We start from the raw sequence: 20033 nt of genomic DNA, 5'->3' as shown, positions 1-20033 counted from the left end.
CAAAAGCAGGGAAACAGCTTTGAATATAAAGTTTAATACAGGAGAAGCTTGTAGGCACCATTCACAAATTAATTCTTGTTATGCAAACAAGCTGCATTATTCCATAAACTACAATTTGGCATGCAACTAACCATGCATCTGTCTGCTGTAGCGATGCATATAAAATACAGAGCACACATATTCCCCCCCTTTTAAAAATCACCCTTTCAACCCAAGACAAAATGTTTGAAATTGTACACACGTATTTAAAAGAACTACTGACCTTAAGAGCCCCAATAGAAATACTGTATGATGAGACTCAGTAATGATGATACCTTCTTATGTGCATGGAATACATGCCATACTATCTTTACCTTTTCCTGTGCTGCAGAGTTAGGAAAATCTGAAATGTATTTCCTATAAGCTACGTCACAACTACTCTATGCGTGCGAAACGATTCCACCGAGCCATGATTCCATCACCTGATGAAACTCCCTGCTAAAGATATCTGTTTCTGGTCAGTGTCCAGGCACCCTTTATGCACCAATACAACTCCAGGATGTAGGGACAAGTGACCTTCACATTAACTCTTGTGCTCCGAACTGTACAGTTCTCCATTTTCTAGGCCTTCTCATTGGCAGAAGCTTTCAGACTTGTTGCAAATGAGTTAACACAGAAATTGACACAGCGGCAAGTGACATGGGTGTGGCAGACTGGTAGAGAGGCCGACACAGAAAACAACATTATGCATACGGCATGTGATCAAGAGATATTCTGCCACTTAGTTTATTATGTGAACTACAGCTTGACTACCCATCTGAAACTTGACCCCTTTTTGGCCAGTTGCCCCTCAAACTGTGACTGCTACTGGCAATGGAAAGACCAATGGAAAGATCTCTGGGAATGTAAGATCTTTTACCAAATGGAGTTCAGCCAAAAGTCTGCTCACTAGTCTCCACGTCTCATCTCATCAAAACAAGACGCCAAGCCTTGAGCCTTCAAACACAGAAGTGCAAAATGAAACGTCTACAGTAGCACAGCCCATATCTAAAGGCCATTAAAGTGTCTGAGGAAGATGTCAATTGCAAGATCATTATTATTTTATTATTTAAAAAAATTATTTATCTTTTTACTGCCGTCTCCCCACCCATCATTCTAAAAAAATTAAGCTGTATAATTCCACTACACTGAACTCAGATGGGAATAATTTGAACTCTATAACTTTCTTTTCATTCTCCACTAAAGCTACACAACAAAGCATTGAAATCTTCCAGATTCTACAAATTCCCCCCGCCCCTCCAGCAACCAGTTGTCGCCTCTGAGGCTATCAGAGACAGAGGAAGCAGCGGTCAGGCACCCTCCCCCAGCATCGTGCCTGGGTACAGCTCCAGTTGCGAGCCCCCTCCCCCCTGCTACCAACTGTTGCTGATGAGGATGTCAGAGGGAGAGGAAGCAGCAGCCCTTCCACTGTGCCCATGATCTGCTGAACTTTGCACCTAAGAATCTAGTGCCTAAGGGCGCAATCCTATGGCCTCTAGTCAGCGGCTAGATGGCCACAGGGTAGGCCGGTTCCCTGAGAACTGATCTCCACCCCCTCCCGCTCTGCCTTGTAAGCAGCGCAGATCTGCCCTGCCCTCCGCGCTCATGACAGGACTGTGAAGCAGCAAAAACAGGGTGTTCCTGGGGGTGGGGCAGGTGGAACTGCTGTTCCAACACTTCCTATGTGTTGTCTGGCATCTGCCCCCCCCCCCGCTCCGACTTCCCATGGCTAGAAAGCCAAAATCGGCTGTCTAGCTGTGAATGCAGGGTAGCTGCTCCTGCCCTCCATTTCCTTTTTCCCTCCCTCCTCCCTCCCAATTCCCTTTCCTTTTGTGTCATGTCTTTTAGATTACAAAGCTGTGGGCAGGGACTGTCTTATTTATTTCGTGTCTTTGTAAGCCACCTTGGGAGCCTTTTTGTCTAAAGGGTGGGATGGAATGCTATAAATAAATAAAATTTTGGAGTGCCATCATCTACTATGCCTTACTAATCTGATTTCCTAGGAAAACTCATGTGATTAAACACAAATGGTTCCAATACAATCTTTCTTGCTAAAAGCAAATTTAAAATGCTTTTTCATAAGGAACTGTACCAGAAATCTGTTTCTCAAGCTAGATGTTCCCCCAGCAGATTCTATTCCAAAAAGCAGTGAAGAAAATCAATACTATATCTATTTTATCAGTTGAAAAGAAAAACTCACATAGAACGGCAAGGAACAAAGGTTGACTGGTGATTAATAAACGTAATTAACTAGCGATTCCATTCAGTTATTTCACTCAGTATATTTGAGAAAATGTGAATTTGAGAACAGAGATGGTGATGAGACTTGTTTTTAAAAAACACATTGGATTGGATCTAGACCTAAAGTAGACCCATTCAAATAAATTGCATATAAGTTAGTCATGATCAATTTAAGTTTCATTGATTTCAATGTGTGTATTTTACATATGATGAAGTCTAGACCCAATACATTATTAACTCACCTCTGTTCATCAGCAATATATGACTTGATATGACTTAAGGGTGAAATAATATTATTTTTCATTTGACTATACTTGCCATTTCATTATTTGCAATATGTTATACTGTTATGAGGGGCCACCCCTTACTTATCACATCAGGACATTACCTGAAATGGAAGGTAAGCCCGGCAGTGCCCAGCTTAGCTCATGCTTGATATTGTTCAAACTGATGGTGTGAATTCAACTTGAAAATATCCTTAGCAACCATGTAAGGGCTTAAGGTGAGACATCGTAAGCCGTGATCACCACCATTGGCATATTATGCGCCTGAAATGTTTTGATATAACTTTAGGCATGCATAAGACGGCATCTGAAATGATTCCCACTGATTTTCTCAAACATGATTCTACGAACAGGATCTATGATAGTATCTATGAACAAACCACACCATTGACACATTTGACAGAATGTTTTACCAGAATGTTTTAGAACTGGCTATTAGTTTCAGAATTTCATGGTTTCCTTAAAAGCATGCAGCATGTTTCAAGGAGGATATACTCACATTTCTTTGGGCTTGTGCATACACACACACACACACACACACACGCACACCTTGGCCAGTATAGTTAATGTTATCTTTGAAGAGCTTGACATCTTTTGGAAGACGTCTTCCCAAAACAAACTCATTATTGCTCTTGAAACTCTTTGTTGAATGCTATATGATACAAATCTACCCCAAATTAAAGTAGCAAGAGAAATTGAAATACAGAGCCAAACCAGAATTTTTACTGTGTAAACGGGAGTTTGAGACAACTGAAGTAACTACTGGACTCACTTGGTATAAGGAAATGTTGAATTTTAAAACGTTGAACCTTCAGAACATAGCTGGCACCCCCACCCCCTCTCTCACACACACAGCTCTGTGACTGAGTGTCTTGGATACACATTTAATATTGACTTTCATCACTGGAAAATATAGCTTTATGCACAAGCAATAAACTGTTGACAAGCCCCCCCCCCCCGAAATAAGGGTTTACTTCAACACTTGGTTTTTTTAAATGGTCCTATAAGACATCTAAGCAAATTATAGTATGCCTCTGAAGAGAGCAGTTACATTTCTTGCAAGGACAGCAATCCCCCCCCCCACCTCCACTCCCCTGGTGTTCTCAGTATATAAATTAATTCTGCTTTTGGACAAGCCCTTTTGTGTGACACTACTCCCCCTTTTAGATAGATATTTTAAGCAACTAATCTTCCTACCCAGCCACTCCACTCAGTGCAACAGGCATAGAGCACTGTAGGTCAGGGGTTTGCAGTGCGGCAACCATGGGGACCTCCGATGGCACCCGTGGAGTTCTCTACTCCCTGCCCCCCCCTTTTTAAATAAAAACCTTGGAAAATGTTAGGGCACCAGGTTCACCCGCTTTTTCTGAACCTGCTGATCAGCTGTTGGCAGGTAGAGAAGGAAAGAGCTACTTTCTGGTGCAGCCCAATCTTCCACCCACACGGACCTTTCCCCTTTGCTCTCTCTTCCCACTAACCTTACTATTTCTCCCCCAACCCCTTTCCTCCCTATTTCTCACCCTTCCCCATCCCCATCCTTGTTTTTCTCACTTTCTAGCCTCTAGCCTTTCTCTTTCCCTCCCCTCTCCCCTTTTGCCTTGCTATTTTCCTCTCCCTCCCAGCCTCTAGCCTTACTATTTCTCCCCCCCCCCGCCCCACCCACCACCTCTTTAGCTCACTTTTGACTGGCCAGGGCCCCACAGCAGCCATTATGTGACTATTTATTTATTTATTTACAACATTTGTATACCACTCCCCATCCAAACAGATTCCGGAGCAGTGAACGTAAGAAGTACAACATTAAAAGTGATAAAAGATTAAAACAGCATATTAAAATTATTAAAAACAGAATGCTAGTAAAAACTGTGGCTGATCATTTAAGGAATGCCTCCTGGAACAGAACAGTTTTCAGGAAGCACCAGAAGCAACACAGTGTTGGTGTCTGCCTGACTTCCAGCAGCAGAAAGTTCCAAAGAAAGGGGGCCACCACACTGAAGGCTCTTCTCCTAGCCAACTCCAGTCGGGCCATAGGTCCATGTGGAACTAGCCATATCTTCTGTGGGAGCCACTTTGTATTGGTGCCCACAGCAGTTTCTCAAATTCCCAAATGTGCCCATGGGTCCAGAATGGTTGGGGACCCCTGCTGTAGGTGATGTTAGCATTTCAGATGGCTTCTCTTGGTTGTTTGCTGAAAAGCAGTGATGAGGGAGTTAAGCTGAAAGCACAGCTCTGCTGCTGACTTCAAGTTCAAGAATGGACTTGATCATTCTTCAGGGATTCCCTTTCATATGAGTCATTGTTAAGACAGGCCAATCCCTCACCACCCCCGCCCCACCCCCACCCCTTTCCATGCAAGGAAAATACGATTCCTCCAGAGATCATAGCTCATTACTTTGGCTCAGAATAACATACAGGGAACTACAATGGACTGGAATGCTTTACATAAACATATATCTTATTTATAGATCACATTAACACAGACCTATACCTTACCCCTGGAGTTTCTGCCTAGGAGTTTCAGCTTTGCAAGCTCAGTGCAGAATGGTTAAATGATAGACATATGATTAAAAAAAAAAAACCCTTATCATTAGCATGCCAACAGCTACAGTAGTAAAACAAAAAATACTCACTCGGAGTAGTGTTGTCAAACATTTACAATGCTAAAAGGTACACATTCAGTTATAATACTTCCTTTAGGGTGCAATACTATGCATGTTTAGATGGAGAAAAGTTCCCCTACAACTTTGCTGGCTGGGGAATGCTGGGAGTTGTAGGCCTTTTCTCAGTCTAAACACACATAGGATTGCGCCCTTAGTCTGTGATCTTATACACACTAACTCTGGGAGGAAGTCCCACTGAACTCAATGGCACTTACTGAAGGGTACACCTGTATAGGATTGTATGGCTAGAAATATTATAACCAGTCAATATATTTATTTTCCAAGGAAGTGCCTCTCAGCAGGAACTTGGGCTCTTGATTATGCACTGTAGCACACAGTGGGAGGGTGGAAAGCATCCCATATCTGCATACTTCAAATCCTTGTGTTTTTATTGTAATTTATTCTCCCAAAAAGTTGCTTGAATTCTTTTCTCCCAATCCACTCTCCACAGTCCCTGACTACATAGTTGCTCATTCTGATCTGTCAACCTAAAACTCTCCCTTCCTGCTCCTCTTCTTCAGATGGCACTCTCTGCTAGCTTCACAGTTTGAAGAATGCCCCCTTGTTGATATCTTTATTCACTTCTTCAGTTTATGTTTGAGTAGGAGAAAGTGAGAGAGGCCATGAGAAGGCATTTGTCTGACCCGGTCAGTTTGCATCCCTGAAACTGTACTACAGCTCGATTTAACATTCGAAAGAGAGGGCCTTACTCAGCAAAAGCACACGTGCTTCCAACTTATTGTACTGTTACAGACAGTCCCAGATTGCAGAGTGGAACGGCAATCGCTTCGGAACGCCGTGAATGTTGAGGGTTAAACAGTCATGATTATCAAAGCCTTCTTTTGAATGGCTGGGAGAAGTGAAGTGCCTGAGAATTTCAGGAGACAGCTTAAAGTTCAGGGGGTTTTGGCAAGCAGCTGTGGAATGTCTGGTTTGTGCCAGCACCACGGAAACCCTTTCCAAAACAAGAAAGCTTTTAAAAAATTGCTCCTCCTTCTTCACTCTTGCCTTCACTGACCCTTTCTTTTTACATCTACCTATCTGTCCATCCATCTGAATCTCTCTTTTTTATCTGGACCTGACTTTGTTTGTATATTTACTTGACTTCCAATCCCTCTAGCAGCTTGAGACTAAAATAGCCGAGAGACCTGATCCTGCAAGGTGTCAAGTCCCTGCAGCACGGTGCAGCTTAATAAGGAGCCAAGAGCACCTCAGAAGTGGTATAGGAATTTCAGGTAATGAAAGGACAGATAACAAAATTGTGCTTCTTTGTTGTTTGTTGTTCCTGGAAATATATTTCTTTGCACCACGCCCAGACAGATTTTTTGTCAGTGATAAAGTCCCTAAAATGAGCACCTAAGGAATTAATAAAACTACACAGGCCTCACATTTTCTGTAGCAATGAGAATTTAAATTCCCTGCTGCACTGAAAGAGATTTTCAACATGTGCTTGCTGTCAATAGTGCATTTTGCCAACTAATTATTAAAATAATTAAAAAGAAAATGAAAAAAGAAACGAAAATGATAAAAAGGAAACAAAAAGAAACTGACTACCACCATTTAAAAAACAGAATTGAAAGAAAGCATCTATAGTACGCGTGATGTAAACTCCCACTAACTAGGACCTAATAAGATCAGCCATATCACCAGGGGCTCAGTTAAAGATTATTTGTGGACTTCTGTCCAGAAATATTATAAACATGATGTGCAATTACATCATTTGCACTAGCATCCATCAGTGACAAAGATTTCACCGGAACAAGAATATTTAACAATACAAGACCACAGCCTAAGGGCCAAGTTACATATGATACGAGTATTTGTTCCCTACGGGAGCAGTTCAGCCCCTGGACTCAAAAAGGTTCCACAACCCTGCTCTTTGGTTTTAACCTGACTGTTGCTAGCTTAACCTAAGCACTGGAAACTTCCATTGCATGTCCACGAATACATACATGCGTGCAAATGATTATGCGTTGTCACGCTGTTATACGAGCATACAGTTTGACTACGGAATTTGGAAAACTGCATTTTAGGATTCAATGTAGTGGTTAAGCTTCCAGGAAAATATAGTCTGATCCACTGGTTATTCAGTATAATGTGGATTTATAAAGTTCAAAAAGAATGTCATACTGTGCAGATTCCAAAAGCATTCCTAATTTGGGGGTGATTGATTTATATCAGAAAAACAATGCAGGGATTAAACACTCCTTGTTCCAGCACCACTGCTCCAATTCAATTCACAGCCCACCTGGGACTGTTTTTAGGTAAAAGGAACACCAAGCATGGGTTTCCCACATCACATGCAGTTTGGCCCTAAGGATGTACAAATTGATTTTTAATATCCTTCAGCTGGGCGGTAACATCATACTAAAGGCTACTTCACACATCCCTAGACTCTGCAGGAAACTATAGTACAAACTTAAATCCCTACCTGTGTTGATAACAATATTACATGGCCTAATAAGATCAGCCATCCTAATAAGATCAGCCAAGGGCTCCTTAATCTGCACACCCTCCCTCCAATGCCATAGATACTATCATCTGCCAACAATGTCTTTCGGCTGTTTACATAGGCCAAACAGTCAGTCTCTACACAAGAGGACAGATGGACACAAATCTGACCTCAAATTTGGCGTGACCAAATTTGACACCAAAAATATCTTAAACTAGTGGGTGAACACATCAGTTTCCCAGGGCACTCTACTGCTGACCTTAAAGTCAACATACTTCAATAAAAAAAGATTTCAAAAGGAATCCTCATCACAGAAGGTGTCTCTGGCCAATTTTTGTCGATCCTCCCTTCCCTCTCATCCCCATGCACCAAATCCCATCACATTCAGGAGGGTCCACCTCAAGAGAAGCTTCCTGGGAGTGGGGGAGGTGCTGGGAGAGGAGGAGGAGAAAGGAAAGTCACCTTCCACTCAGCCCCTTCCTCCAGCACTTCTCTCAATCTAAGCTATTGTGTGTGTGTGGGGGGGTTGAGGTGGGGGGATGTACCATAATGTATGGATGCAGTGGAAGTTTGTCTGGAAATACATATATTGTATAGGTAAACATGCAATTAGGCCAGGATTGGCTGCACAACTGCACATGTTTATTTCTATAGAATAGCAACTTTCACACGTTTTTAAAAATGCATTTAAGAAAAGAAAGCACTTTTTTCGGCTTCCCTATCAAACACAGTGAATACAGTTGGACTTCCAAGTAAACATATTTAGGTTCAGGCTTTAGGTTCAGTAAACATCACAGTTCATGACTATACTGGCAACACAGGAAAATACATCTGCAGTCATGTTTAAAACCAGTGCTTTAAATACCTGGAGCTTTCTCCACAAATATGACTTTGGAGTCTTGAAGAAAGTTGTGTCCACTCAGTATCATTTTCTTTCCACCCATCACATGATAGCTATCAACACTTTGCTTCTCAACCAAAGGCAGTTCCTGAGCAGATCTTTGAGCTGATAAGATTAAAAAGAAAAGTGCCATAATCAGTACAAAATAAAGTAATGTACACAGACATACACGCACGATACATATTTTGTGAAATTCAGCAAGGCAGACAATGTATTGACACTTCACACATACAGAGAGAGAGAGAGAACTGTTACTTACAGCACTCAATTGGGTTGGATGCTACTTGTAGAGAAAGGGTTCTCCCATTAGCTTGCGGGATATGAATGCGGAAGACCAGACGAACTCGTGTATTCTTCCTTCCAATGTCAGTTTCTCCTTTCCTCAGCTCAATATCTGAATTTCTAAGTTTCAGTATTCCAGCACAATCAATGCTATCAAATAAAATCAAGTTTTAAAAAATCAAAACCACGCCGTTTTAACTTTCACAAGCTTCCAGTATGGCACATATCCATGCTGTCTGCACATTTTATGTCAGTATTAGAATATATAGCTCACTGAGGAGTACATATGAATTCCCATACAGCATCTATTCACAGAACTAAACCCCTTAAGAAGTCCATTCCCTGCTAACTATTCCATTGTTGGATAAACAGGCCTGGATCCAGAAGTCAATTAACTAAACCACCACGAATTCATTCTCTGACAAGGATCGTACATGAGCCCTTTATGGTCCCTATTCTTATTTTAGCACCAATTGCTAAAAAGCCACATGACAGTGGGAGGCCTATGCAGGGAGACAGGCAGTTGCCAGACAACTTCTCTGGAGTTTTCCTCATCATTTATGGGTCATTTTAATACAACAGCAAGGAGGGTTTCTACATTCACCCTGTGGAAGTAGCTAAATGGGAGATTGGGCCTTCTGGCTCCAACAGCGCCTAGGACTAACAAAAATCATATGAAAGTTGTTAATAGGGCTGGACCCATGTCATTGATCTTACTAGCATCTCTGACAAATGGAAATATATGCATTTTTATTTGGAAGAAAGCCTTCTTGTTCCTAATGAAAATGGCATCTTAGAAAAAAAAATCATGCAAAAGCTCTAGCATTTTCTGTTAGACTACTCTGTGTGTGCACACATCATTCTCTTACAGTACTGAATTTCAACATGATTACCATTGCACAAACTTGAGTTATGATTTGCCTGTAAGCCAGTGCACATTTTCATAAAGCCATAACTTTTAATAAAGCTATAGTTTTATGAAAATTATAGGCTCTGCTTCAGATATCTACTCAGCCAAACTTTAGTATAATAGAAGATACAAAGCAAGCATGTAAAATTAGAGTAACTTCACCTCCATTATCTTTCAACTGCTTGGGCTTGGGGCTGATTCAGACTTAACTCAATTAGGTGCTCCAAAAATGAACCTACAAGAAGCCTCAGACTTGCAAGTTCCCTCCTCCCCTGAGCATAGCAGTTCCCCCCCTCCTTCCCTGGTTTGAGGGTGCTTGCCTTGAAAACCAGAACTAGAAACCATGGTTTAATCCTGGCTTCCAGTCCTAGCTTGCAGGGGCTAGTGAAAACCATAGTTTGCTGGTTCAGGTGAAGTGGCAAACAATGGCTTGCCTCAAACTAGGAAAGGAAGGAGGTAATCACTGTGCACCTTGGCTGGAAGAGGGAGTGTCCCAGCCCCAAGGCTCTTTGAGGGCTTCTTCTCATTCTGCCAAACCATGGTTTGGTATTATGTCTGAACCAGCCCCTTTATATACAGTAGCTACCCTTTCTTAGCAGAGCGCCTGTGACTTTAACAACCACATGACATGCAGACATTCACAGCTGAATCTTTCCCTTTTATTGCATCTCAGCACCAATAAAAAGATGCATACCAAACTGCCATTAAATTTGTCATGATGCAGGTTATGGGGAAGATGAATATGCTATGTGCCTGCCAAAGACAAGAAAACAGTAAGTTGATTTCAGTAACTGGGAAGATGGCTGGCCATATGCTCCATTTATATAAATTGAGTGCATGCCCATTGAGTTCAGTGGAGAAAAGCCAGATTCCACATACACTTTCAACTAGAGTTTGGCATCACTCTTCTGCCATAAAGTATCAAGAATGGTCAGAGCTGTCTCTTTCTTGGTTTTCAGGGGGTGGGGGAAACACTCTATCTGATAAACTGCTGTGCTGGCAAGCAAGCCTGTCAGATCAGACCCATGGCCAGAGAAATCATAATTCCCAACACTGCACCAGGGTCACGAATGAACCCAGAATGCTGCACAGTCTGAAACTGCGGAAGTGAGCTGGCGACAGCCTGTTTTGCCAAATGCAGCAGTGCTGCCACACATAGCTGGGGCCAAGAGATAAGATATGCACCATCCTAAAGCTCATCCTAAAGCCTAAAGCCGGGTTGGATGAATCAGAGGTCGGAATTAAGATTGCTGGGAGAATTATCAACATCCTCCGATATGCAGACGATAACACCCTAATGGCAGAAAGCGAAGAGGATCTCAAGAGCCTCTTGTTGAGGGTGAAAGAGGAGAGTGCAAAAGCTGGTTTGAAACTCAACATTAAAAAAACTAAGATCATGGCATCTGGCCCCATCACTTCCTGGCATATAGAAGGGGAAGAAATGGAAGCAGTGACAGATTTTACTTTCTTGGGCTCCAAGATCACCGCAGACGGTGACTGTAGCCATGAAATTAAAAGACGCTTGCTCCTTGGGAGCAAAGCTATGGCCAACCTAGACAGCATAGTAAGAAGCAGAGACATCACCTTGCCGACAAAGGTCCGTCTAATCAAAGCTATGGTTTTCCCAGTAGTAATGTATGGCTGTGAGAGCTGGACTATAAGGAAGGCTGAGCACCGAAGAATTGATGCTTTCGAATTGTGGTGCTGGAGAAGACTCTTACTAGTCCCCTGGACTGCAAGGAGGTCAAATCAGTCCATCCTAAAGGAAATCAACCCTGAGTGCTCATTGGAAGGACAGATCCTGAAGCTGAAGCTCAAATATTTTGGCCACCTAATGCGAAGAGAAAACTCTCTGGAAAAGACCCTGATGCTGGGAAAGACTGAAGGCAAAAGGAGAAGGGGACGGCAGAGGATGAGATGGCTAGATAGCATCACCGATGCAATGAATATGAACTGGAGCACACTCTGGGAGAGAGCGCAGGACAGGAAGGCCTGGCGTGCTATGGTCCATGGGGTCACAAAGAGTCGGACACGACTGAACGACTGAACAACAACAAAAAGCTCATCAGCACAGTTCCATATCCTGGATATACTGCAATAAACTTTTACGGTATGATTGCAGATGACAAGTAGCAGAGCAAACCTGTCTGCAAACCAGCAGAGCAATTTGCCCAGTGGAATTTGCCACTACTGTGGCTCTGTTAGCAAGCCGTTCTTTGAGCTATTGCAATTTCTCATAGGACTGAGATGTCCATTGCCACAGATCCATGAAATCCTCACTTTAAATATAACAGAGTGGGCAACAGGTGAATAACTACAAGAACTAGTAAATGAGAATGTTTAAATGGGAAGTTCCCTGATTAATTCTTTCTTCTAAGGCCTTGACATGTTATAAATGTAATTTCTGTGAAAGATGTAGCCTTTCAGCACTGGTGTAAATACATGTGCAGCACAACCTCATTGATCCAAATGGCTTGGCAGGCAACCAAAACATTTGATTAAACTTGACATTCAAGTAAACAGCAGTGCTATTTACACAGGATTAAACTAGACTAGTTAATATACAAGGAGACCTCAGAGCTTCAGGCAACTGAGATTTAGGTAAACATAATGGAATTATAATTATGGGTCTCATCCTGAAGTGGCACTACAAGTACAGAAGATATCTCTTCATGTTTACCCGGTTGGCTGGACTGCTCATAAAGAAGAGAGGTTCCATGTTATCTTGTGTGTGACTCCACACGGGAGGGGCACAGCTTTGCACAAACGCAGCCATATGCTTGGCATTCCCACAGGGCAATCCTATGCATGTTTGCTCAGAACTAAGTCCAACGAACCCATTTAGGCTTACTCCTAGGTATATGTGCATAGGATTGCAGCCTCAGTCTGGTAGCATGTTAAGCCCCTGGATTTTTCTCCTCATTTCTATCCATCACACCATATCCTGCTTTTATTCTTGCTCTCTCTGTCATCCAGCTCCAGATGCCATTTAGTATTACAGCACATTTGCACATATTTACACCTACAATACATGTACTGTAGGTGTAAAGTACACAACAGCAATTACACATAATTAATATACACGTTAGCCAATTTTTAACAATACTCAGAGACACAGTGGCAACAGAAGACAGGACTGGGGTCTTAGGGCATCTCTACACCTCCAGTTTATTGGACAGTCATGACTGGCCAATATTGTGCGGGTCCATTACACAACGTCCTCATTGTCCAGTCATTGTCCCACCATTTCCACCCACCTATCCCGTGTTTTCCTCAAATGGAAAAAAGGTGGTATTTTCCCAAATATGTGCAAATGGAGCACCATGACCTCCCCATGTATTTCCGCCCTAGTGCAAATGAACCGCTCTATGTTGGTGGCTGTGGGTGGTTGTTTTGGGTTGTTGGGGGTGCAGTCATGATGGTGAAGGCGGTGACGACAGGCTATGGGGCATGTCGCCTTCCTGTGCCACTTTGGGTCCTTGCCATTTTCGGCCTGCAGCATTCTGAACAAGGCAGCAGGTCAGCAGAGTGGCAGATCGGCAGAGCAGCATGCCGGCCTTCTGACTTGTTGGGATGCCTCCCTGCTGTGCATTCCCGATGAGTAAACAGCTGAGTAAATGGCAGAGATTGTCAAAAACACTGAACGGGGAGGTGGGGGGGCCTGGGGAGATCTGTGGGGGGACTGTCTGTGTGCCAGTCCCCATCCACCAGTAATGTGTAAGGGGGGCAAGAACAAGGGAGAAGCTGTTGCTACACCCCAAGCATGTGTAAAGTTTTTTTGCGGAAAGGTGGCAATGCCTCTGAGCGGCATCACCACCCCCGTGAGAAGGAAAGAAATGAAAAATAACCTGATGGGGACAGCCATCTAAAGAGAGTGACCCAGTCCTGCAATGATACTGGATGGGGAAAGAACTGATGTGGAATTCTCTGCCTGCATGTTGGAGCCCTTAGTTGCAAGGGCCTAAATCTCTCTCATATTTATGGTTTAGTCTTAACTGTTTATATCTGTTTTCATATGGCTTTACTAACACACATTTCTTTGGGACAGAACAATAACGCCTTACAAAATAAATAGAATGCATTCTTGCTACCTTAACATTATCTCAACGCTTCAGGCTGAAAACCACACATGATATGAAGTTGTGTGTATTTCCCCCTACTTTAAAAAAACCCCAAAAGCAGTGACGGACGGTGGAAGTCTTAAATGGAAGACTGGCAAGGCAGTGGCAGGGTGGGGTGGGGGAGTGCATAATCTTTTGCCCTCTGACCATTTTTTTCTGCTTAAAATCACCTCCCCTGCAAGCCACTTTCCACCCAGGGAAAGTATCTTTTCCTTTGTAGAAAGAAAAACAGCTGGGATGGGAGGGGGTGGTTTTGAGCAGGAAAAAAAAATGGCTAGAGAGCCCCCACGCCGGGGTTCTTTGCTTAAAATTGTATCCTCCTATGGCTGCTTTTGTTTTTTTTTTAAAAAAAAAATATGTTGGGAGAAACATGCATGCTTCTTTGTGTGTCATTTAGTTGCAATCTCAAAAAAGTCCTTTACCAAATTTTCCCTCAGTACACACACACACACACACACACACACTCCTACTATCTCTTCTTAGGGGGAATTCTAATAGGCTGTTTCTTGCAGAATAGGCTACAGGAATAAGGTGGTGTCAGGTTAAGATCCTAAAAGGAGGAGCTGAGGTAGGAGATATTTACAGCTCTGTAACTGATATACTGATTTGAAATGGCAAGGAAGCACATTGGTTCAGACTGTAGAGTGGAAAACACACACACACACACTTGCCCTAAAATAAATATCTGCAAAATTTACTTGTGTATTAAACAATTATGGATCAATTACTTTATAAAAGCAGTAGAGATTTGCGAGTGAGGAAGGTCTTTTATAGTATTCTGCAGCTGGAAAAAATGCATAAAATCTACACAGAGTAAAAAGGACAGGCAGAAAGTACAGAGCCACTCAGTATAAAAAGGACGTGGGCCTTACATTGCTCTCATGTTGTTTTCAGGTAGAAGTGGAATCTCCAAGACTTTGGTGTTTGAAAGTATTGTTTCATGGCTGGTTGTGGAAACAGTCTTCCCAGTGATCCGGTGAACCTGGTAGAAGGCATGGGGACGCAGCAGGCGGTCGTCTGCAGTGCCGATGAACAGCTGTAGTGTGAGCGGCTCACTTTCTAAGTAACCGTGTAGCTGGCAAGAGAACAGAAAGAACTTCTACTAAGCACCATACACATAAACTGCTAGGAATCTATTAAAATTTTATATGCAAGGGAGTCTAATTTAAGGAGAAAACTTGTGACAGGTGCTAAACGTTAAGCTCTCCCCCCTGCTACACACACACACATACTTTTTTTCGGGGGGGGGGGCATAATATTGGAACAATAAAAAGGTGCACTCCAGGAATGTCTCATTATTGTGGATGACCTAAGGCATTTCAGGCAGACTTTGAACAGCAGTACTTCATACATTCAGAAATTTTACATAATACCTTTCCATGAAAAAGAAAAAGAGTTAACAATGGAGTCTGTGTTTTCTCCAGAAAAGCCAAGCCAGTGGAATCATGAAAACTACGAAAGCCTACGTTTCATAACTTTTGCTGTATTTCTACCATCAATATCTGGACAAAAGTGATTTTAAATCCATAGGGGAAGCAGCATAATGTTTTTTAGGTAATGGCACAGAGAAGAATGAAAAATCCACATTGCTAGGGGCTCAGATCACATTTTTTAGGCACCTGAGCAACTGGGTTCTCATCGGCTGCTGGCATCAAGGCCTCCCTCAAAAGAACTGATCATATTTTTAGAGTGATGTTTTATGAGGGACCTGGGCAACAGCCTAAGGCACACTGTCTACACAAAGCGATGTCAAGAGAAATCAGCTCAGCTACTGCTGCTCTGGCTCACCTTTTTCATCTGTCACTTTAAGAGTTGGGGGGAGCGGGGAGGATTCAGACTGTAGTTTGCATAGCACTAACACACAAGATGCTTAAACATAACAAATCCAAACAGCAGATTGGAAGAGGCAAGGAAGGGGGAAACCTCAGCTAAGTAGTTCAATCTGCGCTAGTGTCTGGCTACCTCTTGGCAAGCCATACAACAGGCAGAGAGAGCTTCTGATGTGCACACCACGAAAACTCTGCCAAAAGGAGCCTTCTGCTGCACGCAAAGGCCCATTATATCTGGCACAACTGGTATTCCTTCCATTTAAATTTGTGAAAGGCCTTAGCTAGCAAAAATCACAAAAGTGCTGCTAAAGCTAAATACATGTTAAAGAATGATGGCTTTTCTTAGCTGATAAACTCCTTTAAGACAGCCTTCAGTGGAAATTCCAGCTCAGTACATGGGGAGCGGAGGAAATGGCTTCTGGAATTGGAAGTGACTTGCTGGGCAACCTGGATGTTGCATTTGGGAAAGGGCTCCCAGAAGCTCACTGCACGCACAGAGCTCAAGATATTGGCCTTGTTCATTAGGCCAAAATATTTGGTGCTCTGTCCACCAGGAAGGGTTGATAATGCTGAAAAAAATCAACCACAATGATGTTGTGTTAACAAAAGCAATGTGTCTGGTAGTGCATGTCTATTCAGAAGTAAGTCCCAGTTAATTCAATGGGACTTACTCCCACATAAGTACGTATAGGACTACTGCCTGAAGCCTATAACAAAGGGAAATGACACAGAAAGGGCTGCACTGTGTTTACTCTTCCCTCTTGCCCTTTCTGGACTTCCCAGTTAAATCCATTGGGGGGAAAAAGCTGGGCCTTTACTTTCTGAAGGCTGTGCAAGACCACCAACATCAGAATGCTAATGGTTTCAAGTAACATTTTGTCACAGATGATGTATTAAAAAATAATATTTTTAAAGGCTAACCAAACAGAAACCTTTTGAGTGAAGTGGCCAGCCTTTTTGTGGATGAAAAAGAGTGTTTTTCAAGTTAGGGAGGTTGTGGGGCTGATAGTGCAGGGGGGAGATTTCTGAAGAAAAGCATCATTCAGTCATTGGGTCCTCTAAATGAAACACTACATTGGGCACTTTCACCCTCACCTCAGAAGTAATCAGTGATGTGGGTTTGCTGGAAAATTTTCCAATGCAAATTAGGTTGATTTGCATAGGGTCCTTTGCACAAGAACATTTTCAGTTTGCATCGAAAAATGTTCTAATGCCACAGAGCAGGGGTGGACAACTTGTGGCCCTCCAGATGTTTTGGCCTATAATTCCCATCAGCCCTCACCATTGGCTATGTTGTCTAGAGCTGATGGGAGCCTTAGGCCAAAACATCTGAAGGGCCACAAGTTGCCTATCACAGCCCTACGGAGATCTAATTTAGCATTGTCATTTTACTGGTATTTAGTAAACAAAAACACTGTTTAAAAGTATCCCATGTTAATTTTTTGTTACACCACAACTAATAACGTAAAATATTTGAGGGGAAAAAATTAAAGCACAGTTAATGTGACTCTAATACATAGACAGTTTTATTGGAATACTTGTAAAAATGCAAAGACAATAGCATGTACTTCCCTTACATTGTTTAAATTTAAGAAAAAAACAAAGTTATTGAAAACTGTTGACACACTAATTTTAGCACTCCAAAGAATTGTGCATGATATGCTGACAACCACATATCTATTTCAACAGAATTCAACACTCTTCCACTAAGTTGTTGGGGCACCTTCAGTTTTGTTGTCACTACTTATTAGTTCCATTTCACTCTGAGACATTAATTTATTATTATTATTAATTATTATTATTATTATTAATTACATTTCTATACCGCCTAATAGCTGGAGCTCTCTGTGCGGTTTACAAATATTAAAAACATTAAAAATACAATATACAGACAGTAAAAACCATTTACATAAAAAACACATGAACAGACAATACACACAAAAGAACACATGAATAGACAATACACACAAAAGAAACATATATGTAAAACAACTTCAAACAATCTCAAAAACAAACAACCATAACCATAAGACATTCCAGGATTGATTAAACACTTATCATGTACAGCCAAATGCCTGGGAGAAGAGAAAGGTCTTAACTTGGCACTGAAAAGATAACCATATGGGCACCAGGCAGGCCTCATCGGGGATATCATTCCGTTATTTGGGGGCCACCACCAAAAAGGCCCTCTCCCTTGTTGCCATCTTCTGAGCTTCTCTCAGTGTAGGCAGCCGGAGGAGGGCCTTAGATGTTGAGCATAGTGTACGGGTAGGTTCGTGTTGGGAGAGGCGCTCCATCAGGTATTGTGGTCCCAAGCCATGTAAGGCTTTATAGGTTAAAACCAGCACCTTGAATCAGGCTCGGAAACATACAGGCAGTCAGTGCAAGCGGGCCAGAGTCGGTCTTATATGTTCGGACCTTCTGTTATCAATCTGGCCCCCACATTTTGCATGAGCTGCAGCTTCTGAACCATCTTCAAAGGCAGCCCCACATAGAGTGCACTGCAGTAATCTAACTGGGAGATTACCAGAGCATAGACAACTGAAGCCAGGTTATCCCTGTCCAGATAGGGGTGTAGCTGGGCCACCAACTGAAGTTGGTAGAAGGCAGTCCATGCCACTGAGGCCACCTGAGCCTCAAGTGACAAAGATGGCTCCAGAAGAACCCCCAAGCTATGAACCTGCTCCTTCAGGGGGAGTGCAACTTCATCCAGAACAGGTTGAGCACCCTCCATTCGGTCAGAAGAACCACCCACCAACAGCATCTCAGTCTTGTCTGCACTGAGTTTCAGTTTATTAGCCCTCATCCAGTTCACTGTCGCAGCCAGGCACCGATTTAGCACATCCACAGCCTCACCTGAAGAAGATGGAAAGGAGAAATAGAGCTGCGTGTCATCAGCATACCGATGACAACGTTACCCCAAAACTCCGGATGACCGCACTCAACAGTTTCATGTAGATGTTAAATAGCATGGGGGACAGAACTGACCCCTGTGGCATTCCATACTGGAGAATCCATGGGGCCGAGCAATATTCCCCAAGCACCACCTTCTGGAGCCGACCGTCCAAGTAGGAGTGAAACCACTGCAGTACGGTGCCTCCCACTCCCGGCTCAGACAATCGTCCCAGAAGGATACCATGGTCGATGGTATCAAAAGCCACTGAGAGATCAAGGAGAATCAACAAGGTCATACTCCCCTGACATAGGTCATCATATAGGGCAACCAAGGCTGTTTCCGTGCCAAAACCTGGCCTGAACCCCGATTGAAATGGATCTAGATAATTGGTCTCATCCAAGAGTGTCTAGAGCTGGTTCGCAACCACCTGCTCAAGAACCTTGCCCAGGAAAGGAATATTTGCCACTGGCCTAAAATTACTAAGATTTTCTGGGTCCAGGGAGGGTGTCAGGAATGCCCTAGCTGCCTCTTGCAGTCCCCTCAAATAGCCAACTCAGGACACAGTCGACGAGGATTCTTTCCAAGGCTTTATTCCTTTATTACTTTATGACTCTTTCAGATACTAATCACTAGCGACTAAGCAAGGAACTGCACTGGGCATAGACAGCAGAGTAGCCTAAGCTCCAAGTAAGGCAGTTGGTCCCCGTTTGAAGGAGAACTGCGGGAAGACTCTGAACTTATGGGCTATGGGGAGATCCTCCCTCTTTCCCTTGGGTCCTCGGGACGCGACCATTGTTTGAACGCCAAACGAGTGGAGTGCCTCCTTTCGGCGCCCTCCATCTGTTGTCGCTCCCTGCGTCTGCGCCGAGCGTCCAGTAAGCCCCCCTCTAGCACTCTCTCACTGCCAGGGTCACTATCTATCCCAAGAATGCTGGCAGGAGGAATCTCTGCCAGCTGCTGTGCTTGTGAGAGATGAGCGAGCTCCTCTCCCACAGATTGCTGTTCCTCCTCAGAATCAGAACTGCTCTGGGGCTCTATGGGCTCAGTTTCTACCCCAACAGAGGGCTTCTTTAAGAGTGGCCTCACTACTTGTTGGGAAATTGAAGTATTGATTAGGTTGTTGGTAATTTGCTATTGTTCATTTCATTTAAAAAAATAAAATAAATAAATTTTTTTTTTCAAAAAAGGAGTGGTCTCACTACTGCCTCTTTGAAATATATGTATTTCAGTGACACATATGTAATCTCTCAAATACATGCTACAGATAATCACCTGGAAAACATTAATTGCAACTTTGACACTGCCAAGCTTGCCTAGTTCTGTATTTGCAATTGGCATACATTCGTTTTTACTAATGAACTTATGAAATTGAACATTTTCCATGGCAATGAGGGGGAGGGGAAAGCACTGGAAAAACTTCCCGTGCTTTATTTTTTCCA

At 42.9% G+C, this 20033-nt stretch overlaps 1 protein-coding gene across 7 annotated transcripts in view; it reads right to left on the bottom strand.

Annotated features, from left to right (window-relative positions):
• The window catches only part of NFATC1 (nuclear factor of activated T cells 1), a 171632-nt gene that overhangs the window by 81092 nt on the left and 70507 nt on the right, over positions 1-20033 (bottom strand). For all 7 annotated transcript variants that reach the window (XM_084850048.1, XM_084850050.1, XM_084850047.1 and 4 more), the window contains exons 4-6: positions 14742-14944; positions 8816-8988; positions 8521-8661 (exon numbers count right to left, since the gene is read on the bottom strand). In XM_084850048.1, coding sequence (XP_084706174.1) covers positions 8521-8661; positions 8816-8988; positions 14742-14944 — 517 coding nt within the window. The remainder of the gene's footprint in view (positions 1-8520; positions 8662-8815; positions 8989-14741; positions 14945-20033) is intronic.

Source organism: Heloderma suspectum, chromosome 4 (assembly GCF_057233095.1).
Source record: "Heloderma suspectum isolate Gila_16-S chromosome 4, 16-S_ref, whole genome shotgun sequence".
NCBI classification, from domain to species: Eukaryota; Metazoa; Chordata; class Lepidosauria; order Squamata; family Helodermatidae; genus Heloderma; species Heloderma suspectum.
This window is presented reverse-complemented; position numbering and strand designations above follow the sequence as displayed.